This window comes from Chiloscyllium plagiosum, chromosome 12, assembly GCF_004010195.1.
Source record: "Chiloscyllium plagiosum isolate BGI_BamShark_2017 chromosome 12, ASM401019v2, whole genome shotgun sequence".
NCBI classification, from domain to species: Eukaryota; Metazoa; Chordata; class Chondrichthyes; order Orectolobiformes; family Hemiscylliidae; genus Chiloscyllium; species Chiloscyllium plagiosum.
Window position 1 is genome coordinate 85011667 of NC_057721.1, and position 11158 is coordinate 85022824.

The following is an 11158-nucleotide window of genomic DNA, read 5'->3' on the forward strand; positions in this document are numbered from 1 at the left end:
TTAGGAAATTCAGCATGTCCATAAGGACCCTCCCCAACTTTTACAGATGCACCATAGAGAGCATTCTATCCGGGTGCATAACGGCCTGGTACAGCAACTGCTCTACCCAGGACCATAAGGAACTACAGTAGGTGGTGTGCACAGCCCAGACTGTCACGGCAGCCAACCTCCCATCCATGGACTCCATTGTTGTGAATGGCAGCCGACATCATCAAAGACTCCTCCCACCCCGGTTATAATCTCTTCCAAACTCTTCCATTAGGCAGAAGATACAGAAACTTGAACACACGCACCAACAGATTTGAGAACAGCTTCTTCCCTGCTGTTGACTGTTGAATGGACCTCTTTAACTTCAAATCTAACATTGATTTCATTTGTGCACCTCCTGTGCAGTGTAACCTTGTATGTCTTGCCCTGTCTAAGCACCCTATGATCTGTATTTCCTTGTTCTTTATGATCTGACTGTACTGCTGGCAAAACAAAACTTTTCACTGTACTTAGGTACATGTAACAACAGTAAATCAAATCAAAAGACCCTAACTGTTGGAGTGAGCCTACCTCCACCACACTCTCAGACAGTACATTCCAATTTCTCCAATCTGTACTGATAACTGAAGTTCCTTATCTGTGGAACCATTCTTTTAAACCACTTCTGCACTCACTCTAATCCTTTTCCATTCTTCCTGAAATGTATAAAATACTCCAGCTAAGGCTTAATGTATTTTATACAGGCTTAACATAACCCTGTTTTGATACTTTATTCATTATTATTATATCCTCAGAACTCTGTGCTTTGTTAACTGTGCTCTCCACTGTCCTGCTACCTTTAATAACACTTGCCCATGTGCACCCATTTTGCTGTGTTCTACCCCATTTATAGTTGCACCTTTTCTCATACTCTACGGGGCAGCACGGTGGCTCAGTGGGACCCGGGTTCGATTCTACCTTTGGGCGACTGTCTGTGTGGAGTTTGCACATTCTCCCCGTGTCTGTGTGGGTTTCTTCCGGGTGCTTCAGTTTCGTCCCACAGTCCAAATACGTGCAGGTCAGGTGAATTGGCCATGCTAAATTGCCCACAATGTTAGGTACATTAGCCAAAGGGAAATGGGTCTGGGTGGGTTACTCTTTGGCGGGTCGGTGTGGACTTGTTGGACCAAAGGGCCTGTTTCACTGTAGGGAATCTAGCCTAATCTAATCTCTCTGTATCCATGCCGCAAACATCTCACCTCATACTTCTCTGCCTTGAACTTTGTTCATCACTAATTTCACCAAACCACATGACCATCACCAGCATGTCCATTTGAAAATCTAAGTTTTGTGTTTTGTTTTTGTGATGTTTGTGGTAGTGTAGATATTGATCTAGTGCAGTCGGGACAGTGCCCCAATTCTTCTCCAAGTAAATCTCCTGACAGGACAGACTAGGCATTGGGTAAAAATCCAAAAGTCTGAGCACCCAAAGGTCAGCACTCCTTCAGCTGTGTCCTTTGGACAGTGTGGCACTCCCTTACGGTATCCTCTTGAACTGTTTACCATTCAGTGCTGACCTCTCTGGACTGAAGCTTGAACACTCCATGATACCCTCCAAGTCATGAGCTCCAGTACTGAGTCGGAAAGAGTGATGAATCCTTGTTGTGGTGCAGCTGATAGTGGCTGATTATCCAGTACAATATCTCATTATGGAGCAATTCGCTGAAAATGTCTGTGACAATTCTTCAATTTAAGGAAATAATCTTCCTGTTGCTTACAAATGCACTCTGGCATTTTTGTTTGTTTTCTCTTGGTCTTTACTTAAACCCTAAGGATGCAATGTGGGATGTGTTACTGCAGGTGGGGGATCACTAATTAAAACTTGTGGTTAGCCTTGAGCTCCGGGACACTGGTTTAGTCAAGACTGTCCAAATGCGACAAATTTGTATTCGGTCCCTCTCCCATGACAGGTTTACTAAGGAATTGGCTTGTGCAATTTCACATCAGTACAATGTAAACAACGTATCTCTCTCACTTCCTACTGGGGAGTACTGATTCATTGCAGTTCATTGCCCAACTTTTTTTTTACTGATTTCCAAATCCTTTTTTATATACCCTCTGCTTCAGTTGTGACCCAGTATTTTGGATTATCAATCACGTGTCATAGTGAAGTCACTATAGTAGGCAGAATTATACACTGATCACCAATACTCAATGCTTGTAGGAGGGAGTACGTTCGCGATGGTTATTTTGCTTGTGAACATACACACTCTTGATTTAGATCATTCAGCCACTCGTGTCTGCTTCATCGATTGATGCAAAGTGATTATTGAGAATCTCACCCACTTTCTCAGGTTTGACGCACAACCTTCCTTTCTTATCCTTTAGTGAACATATCCTTTCTCTAGTTACCCTCTTGCTTCTTCTATATGAATAAAAGGCCTTGGAATTCTCCCTAATTCTGCTTGCTCAAGTTATTTCATGACCCCTTTTAGCCTGCTTAATTCCTCGTTTAAGATTGGTCCTACTCTTCTGATATTCCTCTATGGCCCGTTCTGTTCTAGCTGCCCGAACCTTATGTACGCTTTCCTTTTCCTCTTGGCTAGTTGCACGATTTCTCCTGTCATCCAAGGTTCATGAATCCTGCCCTTCCTATCCTTTGCCTTCAATGGGACATGCCTATCCTGCATTATCTTCAACCTATCTTCGAAAGCCTCCCACATACCAAATGTGGACTTCCCTTCAAATAGCTGCCCCCAATTCCCCAAAATTCCCAGCTCCTGCCGAATTTTTATATAATTAACCTTGGCCCAGTTTACTACTCTTCCCTTAGGACCACTCTCAGCTTTGTCGAAGAGTATTCTAAAACTTACAGAATTGTGGTCACTGTTCCCAAAGAAATCCTCCACCGAAACTTCTACCACCTGGCCTGGCTCGTTCCCCAGTACCAGGTCCAGTATGGCCCCTTCCCTCGTCGGGCTATGGACAAACTCCTCTAGAAAACTTTCCTGGATGCTCCTTACAAATTCTGCCCCATCCAGACCTCTGGCACTAAGTGTATTCCAGTCAATATTGGGATAATTAAAATCTCCCATCACCACTACCCTATTGCCTCTACATCTTTCCATAATCTGTTTACCTGTTTGTTCTTCTACCTCACGCTCACTGTTGGGAGGTCTGTAATACAGCCCCAACAGTGTAACTGCACCCTTTTTATTTCTCAGCTCCACCCATAATGCCTCACTACCTCCATAGTGTCCTCCTTTAGCGCAGCTGTGATATTATCCCTGACCAGCAATGCAACTCCACCCCCATCCCCCCACCCCCCAACACCCTTTTTTACTTCCCTCCCTGTCCTGTCTGAAGCATCTATATCGTGGAACATTTAGTTGCCAATCATGCCCTTCCTTCAACCAAGTCTCTGTGATCGCAATAACATCATACTCCCAGGCACCAATCCAAGCCCTGAGTTCATCTGCCTTACCCACTATACTCCTTGTATTAAAGCATATGTACTTCAGACTGCTGGTTCTTTTGCGTTCATCTGCTCACGACCTACTCTTCCCCTTGGTAATGCAAACTTCATGATCCTTACAGTCTCTAGTTCCCACCTCACTGTCTACGAATGTTCTCTTCTGGTTCCCAGCAGGAGTGGTCCGGACTGAGACTGTAGGCAGAAAATGTTTTGGCTGTGTCCCAGATGGAAACGGGATCAGTAGAAGAAGCCATAGTAGGATAAGGAAAACTTTTTTTATGCAGTGACTGGTTAGGATCTGAAATGTACCGCCTCTGTGATGGCAGCAGGTTCAACAAGGATTTCAAGATGAAAGAACAATAGGCCGGGCTGTGGGGAAGAGATAGACAACTGGCACAAACACAGTCTGCTTCTGGGCCATAACAATTCAGTGAATCCCAACTAAAGAGTCTTTGCAGTCTGCAACAGCTGAGAAAATTCCACAATAATTATATTAAAACTACAATTAGAATGAATGGCCTGTTCCCTTCTCTCTCTGTGTGCTACACCGGGCTCTATTAAACAATGCTGTAACATGATGCTCACAGTTGATGTGAAGGAGTCATTTACAGTATTGAGTACCTGTTGCCCAGATCTCTTGGACAGTGCTTGATAAATATCAGCATTTTTTCAGAAGGTGCAAGTCTAGAAAGTATCCCTGGCCCTGGGAAAAGAAAGAGTTGCTGTCCTGGTTAGACACAGCAGTTTAGCTGACAGTGTTTCAGAATCAGCTCGAGCAACTGATGCCCCATCAGGACATGTGGAGTTAGCTGTGTGCCTTATCAGAGTGCCTACTGAGAGCCAGGGTTGCAGTCTCTCGGGTGATAGCTCTAGCTTGTAACTCTGGTCAGCAGAAAGGATAAAAGAAATGAGAGAAAGAGTGGCCTTTAGGCCTATCAAGCCCCTCTACCGTTTGAAAGATCGTGACTGGTTGCATTGTGGTCTTGACCCCACATTTTTGCTGGCTCCTCGTAATCCTGGACTCCCTTGTCCATCAAAATTCTCATGCAGCCTAGAACATATTCAGTAACCTCGCCTCTATTCGATAACGTGTGACATAAAAGGTTAGTACGCAAGCTCCTGGTATTGGGGGTAATGTTTGAACATAGATTGAGAATTGGTTAGCACAGAAGACGCGTGTACCCTTGCCCCCAACAACATGACCAGCTCTCAAACCTTCTCCTCACCTGAAACCGTTGCTGTTGAATTGTGAACCAGTGGGCGTGGTTTTGTGGTGATTGGCAAAATAACTAGAGGTGAGATTTAAGAGACCAGTTGGTGGGCCGAATGGCCTGAAGCTGTGCTGGAGATTACTGCACTGTCACAGTTATATTGATGATCTGTATTCTCTCCCTCTTTCACAGGACGGTTATTCTGAGTGAGGGGCCTTGTAAACGTTTCTGATTAAACCATGAGTTTCATCGCTTACCTGAAGACTCAGTTCATAGTTCACCTTTTACTTGGATTCGTGTTCGTTGTCAGTGGCTTCTGCATCAACTTTATCCAACTTTGCACTCTCCCCATTTGGCCCATCAACAAGCAACTGTATCGACATCTCAACTGTCGGCTTGCGTACTCACTGTGGAGCCGTGAGTATTCCCCACAGCCTTGCCTGACCTTCAGCTGTTTGTGAATGGGAGATGCCATTTGTTGACCAGGGTGGAAAGTCAGCCCAGACTGATATCCTCCACTGCGGCAAGCCTGTTATTAGAGTTTACTCAATTCTTGCCTTGACACCGATAGCAATCATACAGGGCACCATGCAAACCGGCTGCTCGCCAATAAGGAAAACTGTCCGAGTGGATCTCATTTAGGGCTAACAAATGTTTGATAGGGACACTATTACTTTCAGTTGAAAAGAGTAGAGGGCGCTTTTACTCTATCTAACCCCATGCATCCCTGAATGGGAGTATTTGGTGGGGATAGTGTAGAGGGGGCTTTGCTCTGTATCTTACCCCGTACTGTTCCTGTCCTGGGAATGTTTGACTCTGTATCTAACCCCATGCTGTCCCTGTCCTGGGAGTTTTGATGGGGGACAGTGTAGAGGGAGCTTTACTCTATATCTAGCCCCGTACTGTCACTGTCCTGGGAGTGTTTGATGGGGAACAGTGTAGAGGAAGCTTTACTCTGTATCTAACCCCATGCTGTCACTGTCCTGGGAGTTTTGATGGGGGACAGTGTAGAGGGAGCTTTACTCTATATCTAGCCCCGTACTGTCACTGTCCTGGGAGTGTTTGATGGGGAACAGTGTAGAGGAAGCTTTACTCTGTATCTAACCCCATGCTGTCCCTGTCCTGGGAGTTTTAGAACATAGAACATAGGACAATACAGCGCAGTACAGGCCCTTTGGCCCTCGATGTTGCGCCGATCCAAGCCCACCTAACCTATACTAACCCACTATCCTCCATATACCTATCCAATGCCCGCCTAAATGCCCATAAAGAGGGAGAGTCCACCACTGCTAACCTTACAGCCTGTTTTATACTGTATTTCAATGTCCTTCCTACCGAAGTGCATCACCTCACACTGCTCTGCATTAGAGTGTTTGACGGTGACAGTGTAGAGGGAGCTTTACTCTGTATCTAACCCCATGCTGTCCCTGTCCTGAGAGTGTTCGACGGTGACAGTGTAGAGACACCTTTACTTCCTATTTGATAGTAGAGGAAGGTTTGCTTGGCCATTGAGCTGGAGCGATGTTTTTAAGTTAGCCCGAGGGGTTTCTGTTGGACATGTAACATTCTCTGCATTTTCCCTAACATAGTGCTCGGAGTGTTTTCTTGCCTGGTTTTTGGAATGTGTTCTAGTGCTCATGCTGTCCTGTGGCCAACTTGATGAGTTGAGGTCTTTGTCCGTTTCAGCTGCTATTGCTGTTGGTAATCTGGCCATCTTCCCTCTGTATCTCTAGAGCTGGTCTTGCTGCTGGAATGGTGGTCTGGCACGGAATGTACACTTTTCACTGACCAGGCCACGGTGGACCAATTTGGCAAGGAGCATGTTATTGTCATCTTAAATCACAATTTTGAGATTGACTTCCTCTGCGGTTGGGCCATGTGTGAAAGACACGGCGTTCTGGGGGTCAGTAACATTCCCATTTTATCTTTTTGTATTTTAAGTGTCTGTGTTGAAAACCCTGTGGGAACTGAGATTGTGGGGGTGGGGGGAGTAGTGGGCTGAAGGGGGAGGGAGGCTGGTGAAGGATGTGAAGCTGGTTTTCTGTAACTCCATTATTACTGTGGATTTATTCACTGCCCTGATGCCTACAGAGCTCCAAAGTGTTGGCGAAGAAGGAATTGCTTTATGTACCTCTGATCGGATGGACGTGGTATTTCCTGGAGATTGTTTTCTGTAAACGTCGTTGGGATGAGGACAGAGACACGGTTGTAAATGGACTGAAGGCATTGCAGGACTACCCAGAGTACATGTGGGTGAGTACACTGCCCAGTTCCAAAACTGCACGCATATCTGGGAGCAAGTGCAAGCCTCTCTAAGAGTCATTCCAGCACAGGAAGCCAACTCAGCCAAGCTCTGCCAACTCTCCTTGGATCAATTCAGTCAATCCATTCCCCTCCACTTATCCCAAAGACAACATTTATTCCCTTCAGTTTCCTTTTGATATCATTTAAATAAAACAAAGAACTGCTAATACTGGAAATATGAAAAAGAAACAGAAATTGTCGGAGAAACTCAGCAGATCTGGCAGCATCTGTGGAGGGAAAGCAGAGTTAACATTTCATATCTGATTTAGAATCATAGAATCCCTACAGCGTGGAAACAGATCATTTGATCCAACACGTCTACGCTGACCCACCAAAGAGTATAACCCATCTAGGCCCATTCCCCTACCCTATTACTCTATATTTAGCCCTGACTAATGCACCTAACCTACGCATCCCTGAACACTATGGGCAATTTAGCATGGCCAATCCACCTAACCTGCACATCTTTGGACTGTGGGAGGAAACCGGAGCATCTGGAGGAAACTCTCAGACATGGGGAGAATGTGCAAACTCCACACGGACAGTCATCCGGTCCCTGGGGCTGTAAGGCAGCTGCACTAGCCACCGTGCTGCTCTGGTGATCCTCCTTCAGAACTGCTGTGTTTCTCCAGCAATTTCAGTTTCTGTTCCTTTTGAAATCATTTGTTGATTTCTGTTTCCACCAACACCCTGTGGATGAGTTCTTGGTCATTGCTACTTGCTGTGTAAGAACATTCCTCCTCATTGTCCCTGCTGCAGCTCTTTCCCCCAAAATATGTGATTTCTGTGCCCGACTCCTTGTACTGTCAGCTAATGGGAAGAGTTACAATTTGTCTTAATCTTGTACATCTGTAACCCAGTGCAAGTCAATGTGTGTGGGTCAGTACCCAGTCAATGAGTGCGGGACACCCGTCCCCCCAGTGAGGGTCGGGGTGTGTGTATGTGTGTGTGTGTGTGTGTGCGGGACCATGACCCCCCCCTCCATATGAGGTCCCATGCCTTGATTCTGGGTTGGTTGTTAAAAGACCTTTTATCTGTCTCACTCTCTATTTCAGTTTCTGTTATACTGTGAAGGCACACGTTTTACAGAGAAGAAACATCGTATTAGTATGGAGGTTGCTGAATCTAAGGGTCTACCGAAGCTGAAATATCACCTGTTACCAAGGACCAAAGGTTTTACCACCACTGTTAAATACCTCAGGGGAACGGGTGAGTTGGCTGTGTTCCGCCCTGACCTCTCAATACATTCGTTCTTGTATATCTGGATTCAAAATATTAACTCTGCTTTCTATCCACAGATCTTGCCAGACCTGCTGAGTTTCTCCAACAGTTTTTTTTTGTTTCTGACCTCCAACATTTGCGGTTTTGTTTTATTATATTTGTGTTGCTGGATTTGAGACCCCTCTGAGCCTCTGCTACCCTGCTCTCTCGCCTTCAGCGCAATTAACTCCTTTCTGTTCCTTGTTTTGCCTCCTAACACCTTGGAACAGATCCCAGGGAACAAATCCTCCAATCCCATTAGGAAATGTCCCTCAAATCCACCCTCTCAGGCACAAGCTTCTCACACTGGTCACAAGGTTGGCCTCTGAAAACAGCCTATGTTAGCTTCCTTGTGGGAAAGTCAGGCACCTCTCTTGGTTTGAAGTTGAAGTGGATTTGGTTCTGTTTCAGATTTGGGTTCTACTGTGTATGCAGTGACTGTGGCTTGTTTTTATTTTAGACTTTTGACATCGGGTGTGAAAACTCACTGAGCGGCTACCTGCTTGTGTTTCAGAGTCATGGATGTACAGCGTGGAAGCAGACCCTTCAGTCCACCTTGTCAATGCCAATCATATATACAAAATTGATCTCGTCCCATTTGCCAGCATCTGGCCTGTATCCCTCTAAATCCTTCCCATTCATTTACCCATTCAGATAGTTTTTAAATGTTATAATTGTACCAGCCTCCACCACTTGCTCTGGCTATCTTGAAGCAGTCCCATATTACAGCAGCCACATCAGCAACTCTCTTCAACGCTGCAGTCCGTAAAGCCCCTGTCAGCTTGTGAAGACTGATGAGACTTGGGGCCAATATGAGGGCCAGTGACATGTTTGCGAGCTGCTTCAGCCTGTACTCTGTGAGCCAGCCCTGTGAAATGTATTGCTGCAACATCATCTGGCTGCTTTCCATTTCAGTTACTGCTGTGTATGATGTGACGTTAAACTTCCGAGATAACAAGAACCCAACACTCTTGGGCATACTGCACGGCAAGCAGTACCATGCAGATATGTGTGTCAGGTAAGGAACAAGTGGTAAGTGATCAAACAAATATCTGTCAGTCTGACACACAAACCCTAAACTCACCAGGCAGCCTGGGAGAGCCAGGTAGGCAGGCAAGAGGCCCCAGAGTCTGTCGAGCTTGCTAATTGGTATTCCGATTTGGAAACTGGTGAGAATGATGGTGACTGTGAGAAGTGTAGCAGAGCCCAGCCCTTGGGACCACAGGAGATGGAGAGGAATGGGAGGGCAGTAATGATAGAGGATTCACAGTCAGAGTGATCAGACAGGCTTTTCTGCAGCATTAAATGTGACTCCAGAGTGATCAATACTTTCTGTGCAACCTGATTCAGAGATGTTACCTCTGGAGCAGGTGGGACCTGAACCCAAGTCTCCTGGCTTAAAGTTAGGGACACCGCCACTGTGCTGTGAGAGACCCATGGTGCCAGGGTGCAGGATGTCACACAGCAGCTATGAGATGTCATTCTGGGAGGGGGAGATTAGCCAGAGATTGTGGTGCATATTGCTAGAAGAGGGAGGAGAACTGCTGGATTGAACATGTGGCTGGAGAGCTGGTCTAGGAAGGAGAGGTTCCTGAGGAATTAGGATCCGTTCCAGAGCAAGTAAAACCTCAACAAGGGATACATTTTACCAGAACTGAAAGGGATGGTTTAATGGACATCTACTTGTGCTGTTGGGCTGGGTTTAATTGAGTTTGTCAGGGGATGGGAACCTGAGGGGCTAATTGAAATTGGAAGGAAGGAAAGTTGGTAACAGGTGGTTGGAAAGATGCCGGAGAGACAGGAAGGCAAGAGATAGCGAGCTGGGTAGGCCTTGAGTGAGACTGATATCAAAGAGACCAAGGGAAGGGCACTCTGTTTGATGCTCACAGGCCGATGGTCTGAAGGCAGACATCCAGATACACAGGAAAGAACAGATTGCCATTAGAGAAACATATCTGCATGGTGACCAGCATTGGGAACTGAATATTCCATAATATGTGACACTTAGGAAGGACAGACAAGAAGGAAAAGGAGAATTGGGTTATGATGATGAGATCCTGCCGACCAGATATCCTAAACTGATCTAGTCCCATTTGCCAGTATTTAGCCCATATCCCTTCCTATTCATATACCCATCCACATGCCTTTAAATGCTGTAATTGTACCAGCCTCCACCACTTTCTTTGGTAGCTCATTCCAAGCATGCACCATCCTCTGTGTGAAAAAGTTACCTCTCAGGTTCCTTTTAAATATTTCCCCTCTCACTTTAAGCCTGTGCCCTCTAGTTTTGGACTCACCTATCCAGGGAAAAGATCTTGTCTATTTGTCTTATCCATGCCCCTCATGATTTTATTAACCTCTATAAGCTTACCCCTCAGCCTCCGACGCTCCAGGGAAAACAGCCTCAGCCTATTCAACTTCTCCCTGTAGCTCAAATTCTCCAACCCTGGCAACATCCATGTAAATCTTTTCTGAACCTTTTCATGTTTCTATAACAGGGAGACCAGAATTGAATGCAGTATTCTATAAGTGACCTATCCAGTGTCTTGTACAGACCCAACATAACCTCCCAACCCCTATCCCAGTGCACTGACCAAAAATAGCAAACATGTCAAACACCTTCTTCACTACCTTGTCAACTTGTGACTCCACATTCAAAAAACTGTGCACCTGTCTTTGTTCAGCAACACCCCGAGGCCTCACCGTTATGGGATAGGAGGTAGTGTCCTGTCATGGATTAACGATTGGTGAAGAGATAGAAAACAGTCGGTGTAAATGGGTCATTCTCACATTGGCAGGGTGTGACTGCCACAAAGAACAGTGCTTGGGGTTCCAGCTGTTCACAGTGAGAGTCTGTCCCTGTGGGTGGGGGCTAGGGGGGGTCTGCCTCTGTGTGGGTGGGGGCTGGAGGTGTCTGCCTCTGTGTGGGTGGGGGCTGGAG

General features: G+C 45.9%; 1 protein-coding gene across 4 annotated transcripts in view; it reads left to right on the forward strand.

Moving 5' to 3' along the window:
• Positions 1-11158, forward strand: part of agpat3 (1-acylglycerol-3-phosphate O-acyltransferase 3) — a 73762-nt gene that overhangs the window by 41817 nt on the left and 20787 nt on the right. For all 4 annotated transcript variants that reach the window (XM_043701434.1, XM_043701437.1, XM_043701436.1 and 1 more), the window contains exons 2-6: positions 4846-5070; positions 6387-6556; positions 6745-6906; positions 8013-8166; positions 9133-9235. In XM_043701434.1, the coding sequence (XP_043557369.1) occupies positions 4893-5070; positions 6387-6556; positions 6745-6906; positions 8013-8166; positions 9133-9235 (767 nt within the window). In that variant the 5' untranslated portion in view covers positions 4846-4892. The remainder of the gene's footprint in view (positions 1-4845; positions 5071-6386; positions 6557-6744; positions 6907-8012; positions 8167-9132; positions 9236-11158) is intronic.